The 21,468-nt window shown below is 43.3% G+C and overlaps 1 protein-coding gene across 1 annotated transcript in view; it reads left to right on the top strand.

The window, feature by feature from the left end:
- LOC113192755 (transmembrane protein 132B) overlaps positions 1–21,468 on the top strand; it is a 212,480-nt gene that overhangs the window by 187,429 nt on the left and 3,583 nt on the right. Inside the window, exons 6-7 of the mRNA XM_077796456.1 lie at positions 15,282–15,487; positions 20,800–21,070. Coding sequence (XP_077652582.1) covers positions 15,282–15,487; positions 20,800–21,070 — 477 coding nt within the window. The remainder of the gene's footprint in view (positions 1–15,281; positions 15,488–20,799; positions 21,071–21,468) is intronic.

Below are 21,468 nucleotides of genomic sequence, written 5' to 3'. Positions count from 1 at the left end.
ATATGTTTGAGGGGTGAGGAGAGGTGGTCAGCCACGTGAGGGAGAGCACAGTTTGGCCTACAGACGACACAGTGGGAAACGCTGCTTGGGTGGTCCTTGGCTCCAGTGAACAAGGTGTCGATCACCTGTGATGAGGAAGTGGCCAGTGTGCCAACCACGTTCACTTAATTAGACCAACACAGGAGACACCTGTGGGCATCTGCCCAGGGTGATATTATCTTTCCCCCTTTCTTTCTGGTAATTGCTTCCCTCACTTCTCCTTGCACTTGTGGGCTGGCTGTTCACCATGCCTACCCTGCATGGCCCATCCCTGAGGAGCCAACCTAAGGGCCGCTCACCCCCTGAGCAGGACCCAGATCACTCTCCCTCCCAGGACTTGAAGTAGTCAGCCTGGGCTTCTCTCTATCAGGTGAGGTCCCCATAAAGTGTCTGCCAGTGCCTGGAAAGACAGGGCCAGTCCCGCCACAGAGTGAGAAGGGGCAGCTAAGAAGCCAAGAGGCAGAGAGACAGGCCAGGGACATTTCCTGGTTGCAGCTGAGGCTCTGGCACTTTCCCGCCTTAGTATGACCCACCCCCTCTTCTCAGTGGAGTCTGTGCCTTGTAACTTGTGTGTCCTCACTCATGTGGTCAGAATGCCTAGTTGTCACTGAGCCCTCCACTGCCTAAGCACTTTGCAGGCAAGACAAGCTTTGAGTTCAGTGCTGATTCCCTTCAAGGTGTGCAAACTGGGGACAAAGGCAGAGGACTTGCTGGCCTCACACCCCTCCACCTCCGCCCTCAGGAAGAGGCTTCTCCGTGGCTCTCTCCCCTGCCCAGGCGGCTTCTCACCACTTGGTCAAAAACCCGCTGCAGCTGGTCCTGCCCCAGGTCCCAGGACCACAGACAGAGCAGCAGGAACTCTTGGAGGTCACAGGAGGGCAGGGGGAGCTCATTTCCCAGAAGCCCTCAGCAAACGCCTTCGCATGCCATTGGCTAGCACTGAACCAATCACGAGGCAGAGGGTGCCCCCAGGAAACCAGCATCCTGTGTTGTCTGTTACTGTGGCCAAGGTCACCACAAAGTTTGATGTTAGCTGTGGGTTTTGGCAGGTGCTCCTCATCTGGGCCAGGAAGCCCCTTCTGTCCCTAGCTTGTCATCCCTGACATAGTTGCTTTTAGGTTTTGTCAAGTGCCTTTTTTTTTTTTTTTTTGACTGAGATGCTGGTGAGCTTCTGTTCCTTATTGGTATGGGGCACTCCCTCAGTCAGTTTTCTAATGTCACTCCAGTCCTGTGTTTCTGACAAATCTGACCTGGCCATGGTGCAGTCTTCATATAGGTTGCTATATATTCCTGGATCCGGTTGACTATTTTCTTGAATACTTTTACTTTTCTTTGGTTTTGGTATCCGGCTAAAAGTGGCCCCATGAAATGAATCGGGAAAGATTTTCTCTTGTATTATTTGAAAGAGTTTGTCAAAGGTTGGTGTCGGTTCTTTAAACATTTGGTGAATTCGCTGAGATGCCACCTGGGCGTGGGCTTTTCTTCCTGTGATCACCAGTACCACCTGTGCTTGTCGCAGGACTGTTCAGGTTTTAGATTCCTCCCCGAGTCAGCTGTAGAACTTGTCCATTTTCTCTAGGTTTTCTTATTTGTTAGCACACAACCATTCATAGTGTTCATCTGTAGCCCTTTATCTTTCTTTAAATGTCGTAATAATGTTCTCTCTTTCACTCCTGGTTTTAGTTATTTAGGTCTTCTTTCCCTTTTCCTTTGTCAGTCTAACTAAATGTCTATTTTTTATTTTTAGTTGTCAATGGATCTTTATTTTTATTTATTTATATGTGGTGCTGAGAATTGAACCCAGGGCCTCACACATGCTAGGCAAGCATTCTACCACTGAGCCACCACCCCAGCCCACCTAATGTCTATTTTGTTATTTTTAATGTACCAATTCTTTTCTGTGTGTATTTTCTCTATGGTTTTCTATGATCAGTTTCACTAATTCAGATCTAATGTTTATAATTGCTATTTCTTCCTAATATCTTGACAGTTTTACTAATAACAATGTTCTTTCTTGTCAGAATCCACTTATCTCCCATTGATAGCTGCTGTAGGCTTCGTAGAGTGGTGTGTGCTCCTTCCTTTGCCCTTTGCCCTTTTCCCCTCCACCTGGTTCATCTCTGGACCAGGTGGAGGGGAAAAGGAGGGGAATAGGAGCCTCTGCTGCAGGCATCACATAGTGGGACCTCCTGTTTCCATCATGTCTGATGATCTCTCTCTGTTGGGCTTTCAAACCAACTCACAGGAACATTCTATTGATATATTTGATCACCTCTTCTGTACACTTTTTGCATATTATTTTCCTATTGTTTTTCTCTCTTCCACTTTTACCAATTTCTTTTGCACCAGCTGAACAATTTCTAGTGTGATATTTTAATTCTTTTAATGATTTTTTAAACTACTTTAGGGTTAATTTCTTAGTAGTTGCTACAGGATTTCCGTACACATCTTACCAGATCAACTTGAGATTTCTGTAGTAATAATTCCTTTGAGATACAGAAGGATTATTCGGTATAACTCTTATCCCTCTTTGTGATATTATTATTGTGCATATTAAATATGTCATAAGCATACCAGTGCATTGTTACTACCATGTAATTTATGACTCATATAGAAGCTTAGAGCAGGAGAGCAGTCCATAATTAGATAATTTTAAAATTAACCTCCTTATTTACCATCTTGGCTTGCTCCTTTGGTTTGTTTCTATGGCTCCAGCCTTTGGTGTCAGACTCCCACTCCGCGCAGCTTTGCTCCTGCCTACCTCCTTTTTCCTGTTATTGTTCACCATATTACATTTCTACATGGTTTGGGCCCAACAGTACAATTATATACATATTGCTTGAGATAACTGCTTTTAAAATCAGTTTAAAGTAGGAAAACAAATATGCATTTATACTGTCTTTTATAATTAGGCTATTACGTTCAATAGTATTTTTAATGTGGATTCAAAGTACCATATAGCTAACTTGCTCTCAGCTTGAAGAACTTTCAGGAATGTATTTATTTTGCATTCATTTTGAAATAATCTTGCTGCCTATACGATTCTTGATTGACAGTGCCTTTTGAACCTTTTGGATGGTGTTCCTCAGCCTCCGGTTCCATTATGTCTGATAAGTCAGATGTTAATTTGAGTTTCCTTTGTGCATAATGAATAACTTTTCTTTTGATGTTTGTATTATTTTCTCTTTGTCTTTCAAAATTTTTACTGAGATGTGTCTGAATGTGACTGTCTCAGTGTTTACCCTGCTTGTTGTCGAGTTCTTGGATGTGTGGTGTTTTCATCGGGTTTGGATGGTTTTAATCATTATTTCCTCAACACTTCCTGCTCCTCCCCTTTCCCTCGTCTAGCATCCGGGTCCACGTCTGTGGGTGAGCTCAGTGTTTCTCTTACGCTGTGTTCACTTTTCTCATCATCTTTTCCTTTGTTCTTTGGGGTATAATCTCTATCAATCTCTCAGCTTGGCCGCTTCTTTCTGTCCACCTCATCCTAAGTTTGATCTTGTCTAAAAGATTTTTTGTTTCAATTTTTGTGCTTTTTTTAATCTCTGGATTTTTTTTTCCAAAAAATAATTTTGCTTTCTGATATTTTCTACTTGTTATGACATTGTCATATTACTATCCTTTTATTATTTAAAAATATATGATATTTTATATGTATTATTTATAATATGCAATATATATGTTTATATATTGTATGATATATATCTTCCGTATTTTTAAATCTTAGTTAAGATCGACATGTGAGCTCTCATAGGAAGTTTCTGCACCTGCCTTTCCCCCTGTGGGTGGGTGACAGTTTTCTGTTTACTGTGGACTGTATGTTTGATTCCTTCCATCAAATCCACGTGGTGACGCCCTAAGCTCCAATGTGATGATATTTGGAGGTGTGCTCTGGGGCATAATTAGGTTTAGATGAAGTCATACAGGTGGGACCTTCACGATGGGGCTCATTCCCTCCAGCAGAGGAAGAGGACAGACCCTCCTCTCCTCTCTGCATGCCCCAAGGCCCAGCCTTGGGAGGAAGGTGTGCGCACAGTGGGAGGCAGGGCTGGGCAGGCTGGGAATACTCTTTCCACCCCTGCAGTCCCCACGTGTGCCAGCACTGTGGTCTCAAGCTTCTCACCCTCCAGAATAGTTAGAAAACAATGAGGCTGAAGTTTCCCAGTGGGTCGTATTTCCTTGTGGCAGTCTCAGCTAAGACACGCTTCTTTTCATGTCTTGTGGTTTTTCTTGTTGTTACTGAAAACTTGCTGTTTGGGGTGATACACTTGACAGAGCCCTATTCCAGGCTTTGTTGTTGTTTGCTTGTTTGTTTATTTAGGACCTGTAATTAGAGCCTCTCTTCCCTCCTGTGTGGGGCTCTTGCTGCTCCTCAGAGGGCACAGCCCTGGTCATGCTCAGAGCCTTCTTGTAGGACAGTGGGCTCAGTGTGCTCTTTGCTGTCTAGTACTTGAAGTCTCTGCTAAGCTGTCTGAAATTCTAATTGTGTCCTTGCAAATCCATCTATAGATGTTGCTTCAGCGTTTCTTCAAGCCTGGCACATGTGCCACTTCTGGTATGGAACATGGGACTTGGTAGGACGTAAAACAAATAGCTATCGGATTGTTTCTAAAGTACCTCAGGAAATGATGCATTTAGTGCAAGGAGCCCACCCCCCACAGACACCTGCCTGCTGGGGGCCAAACTGGGTGGGCAGAACTGAACTATTACTGGTCATTCCCAAACTGAGTGAGCTTGGGAGACAGGAGCAAGCTGTCTCTGAAAGTTATGAACCTACAGCAAGTGACTTCCTTCTGTGATCCTTGGAGGGATGGGGAGATTAAGGGTATGTCACCAGCAGACTTCCTCCTGCTCTTACTTCAAAGCCTCCATGGCTGTCTTTCCCAGTGGGAAATCAAGTTGTTTATGATGTGGAGACATGGCTGAGTGGGTAACCACACCACACAGACAACCTAACTTTGGGAGACTTGGTCTGAGAAGCCATTGGCTCAAACCTCACAGGAACTGAAGTCTCCGTTAATCTTGTTACTTTACAAACACACACTGTGCTGCCTGGTGCTACAGCTGCATAGATGATTTGGGCCTGACCCTTAGCCTCAATGGTCACGATTTAGAAATGTTCCTTTAAACGTGTGTGCAAAGTGAAATGGGGACAAGAGAGTGAGGGCTGACGGGCCATAGTGACTTCGTGGAGCAGGTGGTGTTGGAGTTGTGTCTGGAGAGATGTGTAGGAGGCATGCAAGTCATTACAGTAAGAATCCCTGTAGTTTCACCCCAGGGGCTCCTTCTCAGACCAGCCAGAACCAGGATTATAGCCAGGATTCAACCAGCACTTCCCATGCCAAAATCACTCAGAATCAATTAAGGGGTGGATTCTGATGACTGACTGGGCCATCACAGCCTGCCTGAGCACCAGGCTTTCCTCTCTCACCCTGGTTGGGGTCTGTTTTCCTGGACCTCCCCAGAAATCTTCAATGTGAGTGTGAACGTGGGTGTCCAGACTTCTCTTGGCCCTTCCAGTTGTCTAGCGTGGGCCTTCCTATGACCTGGAGTAGATGGTATGAGGCTACTTTCCCCCTTTTCCTAAAATCTCAGAGATGAAAATTCTTAGCTTCTGATTTTTACAAGTTCACAGTTCACAGTATTCTTTTTGCAAAAGTTTCGTTTCTTAAAAACAACAACAACAACAACAACAAAACAACTTTCAGTTAGTTGTTGTGGCACACACCTGTAATCCCAGTGGCTTGGGAGGCAGAAGCAGGAGGACCACAAGTTCAAGGGTAGCCTTGGCAACTTGGCAAGACCCATCTCAAAAAATAAAAAATGAGCTGGGGAGGTGGCTCAGTGGTTGAGCACTCCTGGGTTAAATCTTCAATACCTCCCCCACAAAAGTAGTTTCAAAACAAGTTTGAAAAACACAAATAATTCTATCCTTCAATATTCCTCTCTTTCTGAGACTATGATTCAGAATCCTGCAAAATATTTGTCTTTTATGTGGCTTATCTATATACCCACCCTGAAGACTTAAGCTCGTGGCCCCTGCACCTGTGCATGTGGCACGTGGCATTTATGCTGCAGAGATGCTCCCCAGAAGCCCAGGGCCCTGGTCACAACTGTGCAGGATGCTAGCAGCACCATGTGCTGCTGGGCTTAGCAGGTGGACACTGTCTTTCCAGGCATGTTGGGATGCATGTGAAGTACGGGGCTCTCATATAAACCTATATTGGCAGTGCATTTTAAATATTCCCTGTGGAAAATAAACAAGGAGAGAAATGAATTACAGTAGATGGGGTAGAGAGAGAAGATGGGAGGGGAGGGGAGGGGGGATAGTAGGGGATAGGATAGGTTACAGAATACAACGATTACTAATTGGGCATTATGTAAAATTGTGGATGTGTAACCGACGTGATTCTGCAATCTGCATTTGGGGTAAAATTGGGAGTTCATAACCCACTTCAATCTAATGTATGAAATATGATATGTCAAGAGCTTTGTAATGTTGTGAACAACCAATAAAAATTTAAAAAAAATAAAAATAAATATTCCCTGTGAAGGGATAAAGTGCTTAAATGAAGACATCCCATAGACAAGTACATGCTAAGCTTTGCACCAAATCCTAACCTTGGGCCTTGGTTGTTGGCATAGTCTTGATAAGGGGCACCATTTTGGTAGTGCTTGTTTAAAAAGGTAGAATTAAGCTTTGCTGAATGCAATTTGGGTAGCTTTTTTGTTTCTTCCTTTTTTTCCCTCTATAGAGGTGGTCCAGTGGTGGGGGATGAGGGACAGAGAGTCTCTTTGGGCAGGAGATGTCATGGGCACCTCAAATTAAGGTGAGCAGCAGCCCCTTCTTGTTGTTTAGATGGACCGAATGCAGCCAGCAAGACCTGGGCATCTCGTGAGCACAGAGTGCACATGTGATTCTACAGTGCAGAAAGCTCATCAGCAGTTACACAGAGCCAGGAACTCAGGGAGTGATGGATGGAAAAGAGGCATTCAGGGTGACAGGAATATTCTGAGTGGAGGGTGGGTTCATAGGTATATACAGCATCAAATTCATAGGACTGTACCCTTTAAACATATGCACCATATTAATTATAAATTATATCTCAACAAGGTTGGTTAAAGGTCCCCATGTGTGCATTTAGGTCTTGCCTTTTCCCATCAGCCTATGGTCGGTCCTCTGGAGGCAAGGCCACATTTTCCTTGTGTGGGGTGCAGCAAGGCAGCAACACACTGTACCTAGGAGGCCTCTGACACAGACCCCAGTGTGAACCCACACTCTGCATCTGCCTGTTGTGATCACTGGAGAAGCAGCCTAACCTGGGCCTCAGTTTTCCCATTTGTAACATAGGGACAAAACACCTCATATACAGAATATTTGGAGAGTCTACTTGGTATGATTCTAAGTAAATCTTTGAAAATTATTGTTATCTAATAAAAAATACATGATAGCTACTATTATTCCTTTTTATTTTTTGGCAAAAATTCAAGGTAAATTAAATAGATTGGGATCTATTGTACCTTAGAGTATACTTTGCTAAACAGTAGTATATACAAAGTGTTTGGTTCAGATTTCAATTGACTAGGTTTTTCTTTTTGTCTGTTTTGGTATAAAATTTCAATCTATTCTGTGAATTTTGTGAGCAACATACTACCTGAATCTGTAGTGTTCTTTCCTTCTAACTTAGTGTCACAGTTCTTGGGTTGGGGGAGGTGTCGTAAGAAAGAGGTTTAATGCACAGTCTCCCATCTCTAACCAATGGGTCGACAATTTGGCAAACACAGAGGACTGGTAATGCAGATGAAATTTCTGCTGCTTTCCTAAACAGAAAATGAAGGAAATTATGTCTTACAAGATCCGCAAGGAGATATCTTTACATCTGGAGAGTCCCCTTTGGTCTCTTTTATTCATGACTAATGTAGTTGCAAAAGTGTAATTTGACAGTAAAAATATTAACCTCTAAAGGCAAATTTCCTAAGATGACATTTACAAGCCATTTTACACATGCTTATAGATTAATGTGACACAAGTTGTCTGTTTCCAACCCTGTCCTCAGTTCTTCTTATATTAGGATTGATAGCATTTGGTTTTCAATGTTCCTCTTGGGGCTCAGACAGCCTTGAAGGTATCATTTAGAAAAATGATGGAAATCTGATTCTAATTTTTATCTCATCATAAATATCTCATCATTTATCTCCTAAAATTCGTCTAGCCCAATACACATGTACTCTGTGTAATTTCATATATAGGATCTCAGTTCCTAGTAAAAAGGCCAAATTGACCCCTGGGACTCCAAGGTCATACAAGTAACAGCTTTGTGTTTTCTTACCTACTTTGTGTCTTCCCACTGTGTTTTCTCTAATGATCTTTGAAATTACTTTCATTTTTCTTTATGCCATCAGCATGAGACCTCGTTTAAGTGCCCCCGTTTCCCTTTCACCAAGACACACACTGCTTTTGGTGATGCCTGGGAGGAACAGGTCCCAGAAGAACCGGTTGTGACCTGGTAACAAATTCAGCATCTACTTATTGAATGCTTTCTAAGCGACCTGCACTGTGCCAGAGGAGTGAAGAGGAGACAGGTCCACAGGCAGATTACCTTCAGGTGGAGTCCAGGGATAAGAATCAACCAGGAGCATTCCAAGAATAGCTACTGAGAAGGAAATGATGTAGCATAGCAGAGCAATCTGGTGCAATCTACATAATGTAAATCGTGCAACAATTCCAAGCGTAAGGAAATTGTGTAGTGTGTACTCAGGGGCACGCACAGCAAATTAGAGGAATGTGGAGTAATATAGATGGAGAGGGACACCAGAAGGGTACAGGAAGTTTGGAGTGGACAAGCCTAAAGGGAGGCCCTCTGAGCAGTGGCCCTTGAGCTGGGGTCTTTGGCATGATCTTGGTGGTGACCATGAACATGGTCTTCACAACGGTGAAGGTCTTCAAGTCTGGCCTTCCGGCAGAGCCAGTCCAGCAGCCTCTCCGGGTCAGGGCCAAGGCAGCACCTGGGTTCCTTCCATCCTTCCCAGCTCACAGTGCCAGGCCCTGGCCAGCTCCCTGAAGGTTCTTGGAGCCTGGGGCAATCCTCCTGCATTTCCATGAGACAACATCCAGTGGAAGGATGTGTCACTTCTGGAGTGTCTGGTGAAGGAGCCCTTTCCCAGAATCCCTAGCGGGCTTCTCACTCGGCATTGGCCAGGGTCGTACCACGTGCCTCTTCCTAGCCAATCAGTGGAGGGGCAGCGAGGCTGAGGTGGGCGGAGCGCCGTGGTCTCTTGAAGAGAAAGGAAGCCATAGTGGTGTTAGAACCCAGGAGGTGCGGGCCGAGGGCTGATGTGTGGTGAGTGGCCGGTGGGGTCCTGTCTGTGTGACCCCCAGGTCTGCGGACACGGTCCACACGGGGAAAAGCGGTGGAAGGACGCGGGCGAGATCGCTGCCTGTGAGTGGGGAAGCGGCCCTACGCCTCAGGGGATCAGCTGCCTCTGTGTGGCCTCAGCCCCTGGGCAGCGCTGGGCGGGGTCCGCCCCGACCCCCTCACGAAACTGAGCATATGGCAGCCTTTTCCTGCCTGGATTCTGGACAGATGAAGTGAGCATCCGGACCCCTCAGGGAGTAACGGTGGGGCTTGTTGTGTGGAGCGGCAGGAAGGGCCGGCAGCGATGCCCTGGGCAAAAGTGAGTTGCCCCGCAGGCGGTGGTCCTGTTGGAAGTTGTGGTAAAGTGACAGGGAGCACTCAGCTGGGGGTGTGTGCGTGGGACAGGTGACTCAAGAGTTTTCAGTGCAGTCTATGTTTCCACCAGTCACCACAAAAGTCCTCTGTTGCTTTTGGGATTACAAATAATTTTTAGAAAGCGTGAATTTACAGATACAGAACCCATAAGTAACAGGGCCAGCTGTAAATTGCTGAATCCGTGGAGTGGGGAACTCTGTTTTTTGTATATCTGATATGGCCCCTGTATGTTTTCACGTATTCAGATGTTAGCATTCAATATGATAAGCCATATTAAATGAGCTGTTTTAGTTGAATCACACAAGGATGGAGAACATACATTTTTAAAGGGTATTTATATCCTTGGAGAGAAAAATGATAATAACATACAGAACTGCTAAATTATTTCACTCTTTTACATTTTTAAATAATTAATTATTTTGTCCATTTCAGTTGTACATCAATTCCTGAAATACAAGGCAGGGTTAAATCTGCACATGCTCTGAAAGGGTGCAGAATCACTGCATTATGATTTCAATTCTAATGACAGGAAAAAACTCTCATGGTTTCCAAAGATGAAGTGTTCCTGGCAGTGAGATGTGGTTCAGAGTGATCCAAAGTGGAATTAGTTGTGGGTGGGAAGTAGTTGTCAAAGAAGAACCAGAATTTTTCATAAATGTAGGAGAGTTGAGGTCTGTACTCTAAAAGGTAGGATTGGGAAAGTCCCAGCAATCGGTGACAACTACTTGCATCAGGGAGAAGGTGAGGGCAGAAGGGAACCTCCCAATATGTGCACTGCAGCCTTCTGATTGGCAGGGAACCAATGGATTGGTCTGCAAGGCATGGGCAGATTACATCCTTTTGCTCCAGAGGAACGGTTCCTCTTGAACCTCCACTTGCCCCAGTGTAGTGCTCCCATGGGAAGAGGGTTTGCTTTGTAATAGGACTTCTGTTACCATTCCTAAGTATCTAAATGGATGGCAGCCAGGTTTAACTTTGAGTCAGCATCATGGGATTTTAAAGTAAGAGCATGACCCTCCATTCCATTTTTCTGCTCTAAATAGAAATCATATTCTGATTGTTCCCTTTCCTGGGCACAATAATGCAGATTTAAGTTCTTCATTCATGCCCCCCAAAATAGCTGATTTTTTTTTGCTCTTCATTTTCTCCCCTTTAAAAAAGTAAAGCAGAGAAAATGGGAAAGTATTCTTTTTTTCCTAAAATTTGAAGAATCAAAGAAATGCCCTTTTCAGCTCAAACTGTAATTATGGGGCCAAGAGACTTGTTAGCTCCACTGTCTACTATCATCTTTTAAAGAAATTTTTAAAATTTGTTCTAATTAGTTATACATGATAGTAGAACACATCATACATAAATGGTTTATATCTTCTCATTCTTCTGGTTTACATGATGTAGAGTTATATAGTCATGTGATCATATATGCACATAGGGTTATAATGTTTGATTCATTCTACTATCCTTCTTGCCCCTACACCCTCTCCCCTCTTCACTCCCCTCTGTACTAATCCAAGTACCTCCATTCTTCCCCAGCCCCCCCACCCCCTTATTGTGAATTAGCAGCCGAATATCAGAGAAAACATTCAACCTTTGGTTTTTGGGGATGGCTTGTTTTTCTTAGCATGATATTCTCCAGTTCTATCCTTTTACCAGCAAAGGCCATAATTTTATTATTCTTTAAGCTGAGTAATATTCCGTTATGTTTCCATGCCCTACTTTCTTTATCTGTTAATCTGTTGAAGGGTACCTAGGTTGGTTCCATAGTTTAGCTATTATGAATTGTGCTGTTAGAAACATTGATGTGACTGCATCACTGAAGTTGCTGATTTTAAGTCCTTTGGGTATAAACCAAAGAGTGGGATAGCTGGGTCAAATGGTGGTTCCATTCTAAGTTTTCTTGAGGAATCTCCATACTGCTTTCTGTAGTGGTTGCACCAATTTGCAGCCCCATCAAGAATGTATGAGTGTGCCTTTTTCCCCACATTCTTGCCAACATTTATTGTTGCTTGTATTTTTGGTTATCGCCTGTATCATCTTTTAAAAACAGTATTATTTTAATTCTATAAATTCATGGGTACTGTGTGATAATTTATGCTTACACAAAGAACATAATGTTCAAATCAGGGTAGTTAATATTTTCATCTCAAACATTTCAAACTTTAAATGAACACAATAATTGTACATGTTTATGGGCCACAGTGTGATATTTCAATACATGTATACAGTGGGTACTGATCAAATCAGGACAATTAATATTTCCATTTTCTTCTCACTACCTTATAATTGGGGCCTTTGCACTTTTCTCTCTGGTTAGACATAAAACATAATAGGTCATTGCAAAGACTTGTCCCCCAACTCTTTTGTAGAGCACCAGAACGTATTACCGCTATCTAACTCTTTTGGTACACATTATCCAATCTCCCACTACCCACCCCTCAACACTTCTCAGCCTCTAGTAATCACTGTTAAACATTTAGATTAACTTTTAAAAACATACATGCATAAAAACATGGAGTTTGACTTATTTCTCTTAATGTAATACCCTCCAATTCCACCCTCTTTGCTGTAAATGATGAAATATCATTCTTTTGTGGCTGAATAATATTCCATTATATACAACTGTGTGTATATAGCACAGCTTCTTTATCCTTTCATCTACTGATGGCATCTGGGTTGATTCTATATCAGCTACTGTGAGCAGTGCATCCATGAATGTGGGTGGCAGGTATCTCTTTTATATGCTGATATCATTTCCTTTGGAGATATATCCAGAAGTGGATTATATAGTAGATCTACTTTTAGTGCCTCCATCTGTTCTCCATATGACTGTATTAGTTTGCGTTCCCATCAATAATGTATGAGAGTTTCCTCTCACTCACATCCTTGTCATCATTTGTTCTTTGTTTTCTTTTTGGTGATGACCACTCTAACTTTGGTGAGATAGTATTTTTTGAGTCTTATGGCCCTGATGACTAATTAAGTTGAGGGATTTTTTCCCATGAATTTGTTGGCCACTTGAATTTATCCCTTTAAAAATAGACATGCAGACCAGTGGAACAGAATAGATTCAGAAATAACCCTATGTACTTACAGGCAAATGATTCTCAACAAAGGTGCCAAAAACATATGTTGGAGAAAGGAGAATGTCTTCAATAAATAGTGCTGGAAAAACTGGATATTCACTAGGAGGAGATTTAAATTTGACCTCTATTTCTTGGTATGAAAATAAACTTGAGGACTGGGGTTGTAGCTCAGTGGTAGAGCACTTGCCTGGCATGTGGGAGGCCCTGGTTTCATCCCCCATAACACAAACAACAACAAAAAATGACAATGAGAACAGAATGGGTAAGAAACTCAAATGAAAGATCTGAAACTATGAAACCACTAGAAGGAACCAGAGTAAACATCTTGTGACATTGGTATAGGCAATGACTTTTTCATAAGACCCCCCCAAATACAGGGAATAAAAGTAAAAATAGACAAATAGGATTAGTCAAACTGAGAAGCTTCTATGCAGCAAACTTGCCATAGAGGGAAGAGAAAGCCTGCAGAATGGGGGAAAATTTTTGCAAACGATGAATGTGACAGAAAGTTACTATATGAAATATACAAGAACTTAAAATACTCAATAAGAATAGCCACATGAGCAACAACATCATCAACACAAAGTACTCCACAAATAACCCACTGTGATGCCAGGGCAGATTTGTTGCTCAGAAGAGCAGATTCTGAAGAGAAGGGGACTTTGGACTACTCCATTCTGACAGGGCAGAAGGGGACTACAAAATGACCCAGTTGCTCTCTGGCTACCTCTGCATTGCTTTGTGGACCAGGGTTACTCAGTCAGGGTCACTGTGATTTCAGCTGATCTTCTAATTAGTGCCCTAAGTGAAATATATTTCACTTATATATTCCCTAAGATGATGCTGATGTTGTGAAGTGGAAATGACAAGGTTCTTTCTCTGTGACTGTGATGAAGGGTGAGAATTTGGTTTGAATCTACAGTGAACTACCACATCCAGAAATGTGATTGGTCGGTGGTTGGAGGCCTCCACTTCCTCCTCAGGGAGCACATTTATATTAGTACCATTTTGCAGGGGAGGGTGGTAATTTGTCTCAAATAACTTGGAGGTTTTCCCTGGGTGTGGAAGTTGGTATTTCTGATGTCACTCTTAAGCCAATCACCTGATGATGCTTAGCAGGCAGTTGGGCTCCTGGTTCTGAGGCCTGGAGCAGAGGTTTGAGCTGTAGCTCCAGATCGAGGTGAAGAGAGGAGGAAGGGAAGTGTCAGGTTCTAGTTGGTGGCTTGTCAGACTGGCTGTGTGGTGCCATCACTGGTTGAGCTGTGAGCCTTGCCAGCGCCCAGTCTGATACAGACTTTTAAGAAAACAGCTCTGCTAAATTTTTTTTTAGTTTTTTTTTTTTAGGTGGACACAATATCTTTATTTATTTATTTTATGTGGTACTGAGAATCAAAACCAGTGGGTCATGCATGCTAGGCAAGTGCGCTACCACTTGAGCCGCATCCCCAGCCCCAGCTCTGATAATTTTAACCAAGATTGATTTTTGTACTTTTGATTTCTGGAACTTCAAGATAATAAGCTTATTTTGTTAAGTTAAAAAAAAGTTGTCAGACCTCTAGCCAGTTATGTTGTAGCCTCAGTTTCTTCATCTGTAAAATGAGATTCTGGCCCCTTTGCAGTTTTGTGATCTGTTGTGAATTGATGGTTTATTTTCTGTCTCCTCTTCATGACATGATGCCCACTCCTTCCCCTTCCCTCATCTATACGTTTTCCTGATGGGCCAGGAGAGCAAGGCAGCAACATTTTATTTGCTTATCCTGAAGATATGAATTGAAATGGAGCCTTAAATTGTCTAATTCTGAATCTGTGAGTGGATCAATTAAAGGGGGAGCCTCCAAACGCTGAGTAAAAAGACCATGCTAAAATGCTACGTCCTTACCACTATTCTGCAAACTTATAGTTTAATGGGGCAAAAATAATTGCATCTGTGTTTCTAGCACATTTTGTGAGTGCTTTGCCTCATGGATTTACCAGGATTTTAATCTAGTACAAAGCTCTCTTGGTTTTTCAGAAGATCCTCTTTATAGCTTGAGTTAAGTATGTTTTTATGTAACAAAAACCTTTTGTGCATCTTCTAATATGCTGCCAGAGTGAAACAAATTGCACCTGGTGTTTGATTGGTGGTGGTTTGAGTTCATGAAAAAAGGTAAGATAAAGAAAAAGCACATAGCAAAAGCAACAGAGGTTGTGTAACTCATTAAATTATGTTTACGGGTTTACTTGTCAGAGTTTTGTAACAAAATGGTTTTTCTGGAGTCTGTTTATCAGTATTTGTCACTAATTAGTGCCTACAAATTACCCTTTTATGGGAGTCATGTCATCCTGGTGTCTTAATAATCAGAGCTGTAACTGCTCACGTGCTTTGCTGTTGTTAGGTTTTGCTTGTGCTTTTCTTTCTGGTGCATCTCATGGTTCTCTCTCTTCCCCAAAGGTTTCCAACAACTGTGACTCCATTTTCGTGAATGGGAAGGAAATGAAGAGTAAAGTGGACACAATAGTGAACTTCACCCACCAGCACTTCACCTCCCAGGTGGAAGTCACTGTCTGGGCGCCCCGACTCCCCTTGCAGATTGAGATCTCAGACACAGAGCTGAGCCAGATCAAGGGTTGGAGGATCCCGGTGGCCTCCAACAGAAGGTGAGGACCATACCACAGTGGGTTACAGTGGTCTGTGCTTGGGGTTCAGATGAGTCTGACTTGGGACTCACTCACATTTTAGTATTAACACTTTCTAGAGTAGTTGTGAGGATTCAGTGAGATGATAGGTGTGCCTAGCATGGGGCCTGGCATTGGCTCAGCTGTTTTCCATCCCCATCTCACTCCCATTCATTCTTGTGTTCCTCTTCCTTAGTCTCCCTGCTCATGGATCTTGGTCATTTCTCATGGACATAATGCAGGGATTAAGACTGTGAGCTCTGGAGTGAGGCTGACTGAGTTTTAAACCCTGGTTTTCCCACTTAAACTCTGTGAACTTGTGGCTTCACCTGTCCATTCCTCAGTTTCTTTATCTGAATTGAGAATAATATTACTGAAAAGTTGTCCCAAGAATTCAGTGATGTGATGCGTACTCCAGTAGAGAGAATGCTAAAGGTGAACTGCTTGCTCTCCAAGATTCCCATCACCAAACACTGATCTGATAGGGTGGTGAGGGGACTTCACAGAAATAGCTACAAACAACTGATCAATGGAGAGTACCCTGGTGGGCCAGACCCATCAGATAAGCCATTTGAGAGCAGAACCTTCTCCGTAGCCAATAGCATAGTGGAAGTGGGAGGGATTTGAAGGTGTGAACATTTGGACAGGGTGTTGCTGGCTTTGAAGATGGACTGAGCCACATTTCAAGGAGAGAGGGTGACAGTATTTAGGAGCTGGGAGTAGCTTGAGGATGTGCACCAGTCAGAAAATGGGGGCCCCAGTCCTTCAACAAAAGGATCCAAATAACCTGCAACAACCAGACAGATCCTAGAGGTGGGCTCTTCCCTCACATATGCTCATCAGGGTCAAGGCCAGAAACAGGAGAGGAAAGGCCAAGGTTGGCCTGAGTGGCAACAGGGAGGTGGTGATGGCTTAGAATGTGAGAGGAGCATCCTGGGGAAATCACTCACTGCACAGACAACTGCAGGGCTGGTAGAAATCTAGACTTCAGAATGCTGCCACTGAGGGCCTGGAGGGAATTGAGGAAGGCCAATCCTTGCTAGGAGGCCGCAGAGTGCTCAGCAGAGCTAGGTACTGCCAGTATGTGGAAAGCAAGTGAGGCTGGCTGGCTGTGGCTGAGGAGGTGATGGGTGTGCACCTTGGAGTCTTCTTGCTACGTATGGTAAAATGCAAGAGCAGGGGTAAATGGAGGCAGGACTGATAAAAAGGAACAGGATCTAAGGATGTTGAAGTTTCTAGCATCACTAGATGGCCAGCTATGGGAAAAGCAAGAGACTCCCTGTTGGAAAAGTGGGCCCTTCAGCAGAGGCCGAGGATGGGACTCAAGACTCTTCCCTGAAACCCAGAGGACAGGCCCAGAGCTGACTGCCTGTGTGGCTTCTTGATTTTGGCTCACCCTCCACCTCTTCCAGGGCTGTGCATTCTGCCTTTTGGGCAAAACTAGCAGGGAAGGAGTGGGTACCCCATGGTATCTGAAACAGATCACCTGGGCTCCAAGCCCAAGTTGTCATTAGAGCCAAAGCTCAGAAAAGCCCATCAGCACTTGTGCACTAAAACAGAACAAAGTTACTAAAACAGGTTTTAGTAGGATCCAGGGTTTTCTATCATAATATTTAGAATGTGCAGAAGAAAATTGAGAATCACTTGTTATACCAAGCAGGGAGAAAAAAACAAAGCTCTCAGTGAGGAATTACAAATAGCCCCAAAACAAAACAAAACAGAAAAATTAGAAAATCTCAGTAAGCACATGTACTCATCATAAAGAAGAAGATGTAAATCATAGCACTGAAAAAGAGAGTAACTGTCACTGGGGCTGTCAGAGGATCAAGTCAGTGGAAGACAGACAAAAGAATTTACTCAATATGAGTAAGAGAGAAGTAGGTTGGGAACAAGTGAACAGAGCTTCAGGGACTTGTGAACAATGACAAAAGATCTTAAGTTCTGTAATTAGAATCTTAGGAGACAGGAAAGGGTATAGGGATGAAACAGTATTTGAGAAATAGTGGCTGAAAACTTCCCAAATTTGACAAAAGACACAGCTTATGGATTTGAAAAGTTGGGAAATCACAAAAGTGACAAATCTAAAGAAATCCATGCCAAGGCAAATCATAATTAAGCTTGTGAAACTTAGAAGACAAAGGAAGAATCTTAAAAACATCCTGATATTACACTAATTTGAATGAGGGTGAATTTCTCACCTGAGACCAAGGAGGCCAGAAAGACGTGGCACATTTTTCCAGTGGTGAAAGCAAAGAACTGTCAGTCCTGAATCTATATCTGGAAAAAGTATTCTTCAAGAATGAAGGGGAAATAAAGACATTCTTACATGAAGAGAGACAAAATTTATTTCCAGGAGACCTACCCTCAAAGAATGGCTGGCGGAGCTTCTCCAAAGAAAGAAAATGATAACTGAAAAAGATTTGGAACTTTGAAAAGGAAAAAAGAATGTCAGAATCAGTGAAATTTAAATAGGATAGAAGTCTTCCTGAATTCATGAATTTCTTAAATTATATTTGACAATCATATTTGGTTGAAACAAAAACTTAGGACCTCATCAATGTGGTGCTTAAAGCACATAGAGGAAGTCTTTAAAACAATTGTTTGTGAAAGCAGGGAGGCCAAGGAACCTAAATGGAGTTAAGGTGCCTACCTTCCAAGTGGTCAAAATTTGTTACCAGGCCAAAATAAGTTATGCATGGAGGTTAAATTGCACACCCATGCATGCATACAGGCACAAGTGACTCTAAAGTTGGTGAGATCTGAATGAGCTCTGTGTGTGCCAAGGCCAATTGCTTGGTTTTGGTATTGTCCTCTCATTACAAACATAGTCACTTTGCAGTACTGGGTATTAAGTGTATGGGATCTCTCCATACTTTTTTTTTTCTTTCAGTGAATTTGTGATTATTTCAAAATTAAAAGTTAAAAGAATTAATAGAATACAGTTTATCTTAACCTAACAGAACTGTTTTATTTCAATAATTCAGAACTTCTAAAAGTTCACGTATTTACTGACAACTTTTATCATACTGCCACCTTTTAATGAAGTGTAAAATATACTTTATAATGCACTTCTTTCAGTTTTATCCACTTAATTAAGGGGAACTTCTCATCACTAGCACAAAAAAGACAGCTGGTATCATTTATTATAAAATAAATTGTATCAAAAATTAATACAAATAAAACAATGTTTTAAATTTCTGAGTAGATGCTGTCTCTCTGTGTGTCTTTGTTAAGTATCAGGACAGCATTTAAAGACTTTGTAGCATTGAACAGAAACAGTACTGGTGATGTATTCTGATGGACTCAAAAATAGAATGGGAATGACTTTTCAGTATGTCACAATGTTTTTAATGCTATGTCCCTTTCCCTCTGAAGGCATCTCTCTTACCCATAAAGATCTTTACTTCTCGCTTCAGGAAACTGGAATTGCTGGTCACAGTGCTGGTTCAAGGAGGCAGATTGACCTATTGTGACTAACACATATTTCAGAAATCAAATGGAACTGGATGCAAGCCTGCTAGTTAGCAGTTGTCACGTGTTTTAGTCAGTTTGCATCACTGAGATTAGAAGACCTGACAAGAACAACATAGAGAATGACAAGTGTGTTTCAGCTCATGGTATGAGAGGTTCAGTCCATGGTCAGCATACTCCATAGCTCTGGGCCAGAGGTGAGGCAGACCATCATGTCAGAAGGGCAGGGAGGAAGAAAGCAGCTCAGGATGTGGTAACCAGGAAGCAGTGAGAGTACCACTCTCAGCAGGGACAAAATATAAACCCCTAAAGCCTACTCCCAGTGACCTGCCTCCTATAACTACACCCCACTGCCTACAGTTACCACCAGTTAATACATATCAGTGGATTAATAGGTCACAGGTCTCATAATCTGATTTTTTCACCTCTGAACATTATTTCACCGTTCCGTATATGAGCTTTTGGGAATGCCTCAGATCTAAACTGTAACACACGTGTTAACCACTGTAAGCCTTTTGTCATAGCCACAGTGAAGATGAGGTTAGTTGTAGAACCAGTGAGGATGCACACAGGACAACCAGATTGGGCTTGGCCCTGCCTCTGCACATGATCAGTTACGTGGCCCCTTTCTTATCCACATGATCAGGATAGCAGTCCAACTTCAGTCTGAAGGTTTTGTGAGGAATGAATGAGTTAAACGTGTGGCTGTTGTAAAGTCAGGTGTCATTGTGGGGAGACTAGGCCCATAGTAGGTGTAACAACAGTACATAGGAATTGCTGTCATTTCATCCCTTCATGTATTCCTCCTCACTGGTGGTCACAGACTAGGCAACAGCCATGAATCAAAGTCCTCTGCTATGAGGCCACAGAAGAGGTTCTTCTTTAGGGGAAGGTTCTGGAATTGCAGAACCAGAGGATTTCTCAGGGTGGGCTGTGGATAGATGGAGAGCATGTGCCAGGATTGGAAGAAGGGCCAGAGCCTTGGTGAAGGAAAGCAAAAGCCAGAATGGGCGAAAGGAAAGATCCACTCATAAGTTTTACCAGTAACACGAGCAGCTTTGCTCCCAGAGCAGTACTTGTGGGTGAGGGCAGGATGTGCCAGGGGAGAGCGCTCTGGCACCCCAAGGGCCTAAGCAGGAGGAAGCTGCTTCTGTGGAGTCCACTGGCCCAGGCCAGTGAGGAGTGGGAAATGAGAGCAGGCCAAGCCTACTGGCTCCTGGTTTATCTTTGCAGTTCCTAAGGGGCTTTCCCAGTGTCTTCACACCTTGATGTCCTTAGTCCTTGATCTTTATACTCCCAAAGGGGAGGAACAGGCGGCCATTCTTATTTTCATTTTCAGCATGAGGTACTTGAGCCCATGGGAGAGCAGAGCACCTGGCTCAAGGCCCAACAGGGAGTGCAAGCAGGAATCCAGACAGCTCCTGTGTCTCAGGACCTCGCATTTCTGCTTCAGAAGCCACGGTCTTTCTTCATTTCCACATGGGGAATCGTATTTTGATGCCCAGTTTCCAGAAGGCAAAGAGCAGAGGCTCCATTTCTGCCTGTCTGGTCTGGCTTCTCCTGTGGCAGTGGACCAGGGAAGCCAGGGTGCACTTGCTGTCCACCTTCTAAGTGTGAAGCAGCCTGTGTGGCTCACGGTGACTGCTGAAAAGGTATTGAATGAATTAACTGCTGAAAGTTGAGTGAATCAATGGATGAACAGATTTGGCCTGAGAAAAGCCACTTTATTTCACTCTGCGCCGTCACCTGGACTCTAAACCAGGGGCACATGACACTCCTTCCCAACAAGGACGCTTACTCTGTTGTGGTCTGTTTGTGTTCAGGCCCACCCGGGAGAGTGAAGACGAGGAGGACGAGGAGAAGAAGGGACGAGGCTGCTCCCTGCAGTACCAGCATGCCCTGGTGCGCGTCCTCACCCAGTTTGTGACTGAGTCATCTGACTTGGGTCAGCTGACCTACATGTTGGGCCCAGACTGGCAGTTTGACATCACTGACCTTGTGACAGAGTTCATGAAGGTGGAGGAGCCCAGAGTCGCCCAGTTACAGGATGGCAGGACCCTGGTTGGTCGTGAGCCGGGAATCACCACTGTTCAGGTACAGGGGGTTCATGTTTTGCCACCTCTCAAACACCAGTACCTGCTGATGGTGCAGGAAAATGCTGCCATGCAGGGGTGTGCACATGTGTGAGGGTGATTGTGCAAATGTGCAGATACCGAGTCTGCCTGTAACAGAATCATGAGAAGCAATAGAGTATTCACCAATTTTAATAACCTAAACACATTTTGTATTTTCTGAGAGGGTTGAGAAAAATGCCTGATCTGTTTTTACCAGAGAAAGCTAAATGAAACACATAGTGTAAGTCACCCTTTTCCCGATATGACACTTTTTTTTTTTAAATCTGTACTAGGAGGTGGTAGAACCTCTGAAAGCAAATTTCTCCTCAACTTTGACTTTTAACCATTTAGCTATATTATACCTTTAACAGTAGGCAA

Source organism: Urocitellus parryii, chromosome 3 (assembly GCF_045843805.1).
Source record: "Urocitellus parryii isolate mUroPar1 chromosome 3, mUroPar1.hap1, whole genome shotgun sequence".
Classification (NCBI taxonomy): Eukaryota; Metazoa; Chordata; class Mammalia; order Rodentia; family Sciuridae; genus Urocitellus; species Urocitellus parryii.
The sequence above is the reverse complement of the archived record's forward strand: the minus strand, read 5'-3'. Positions and strand labels throughout refer to the sequence as shown.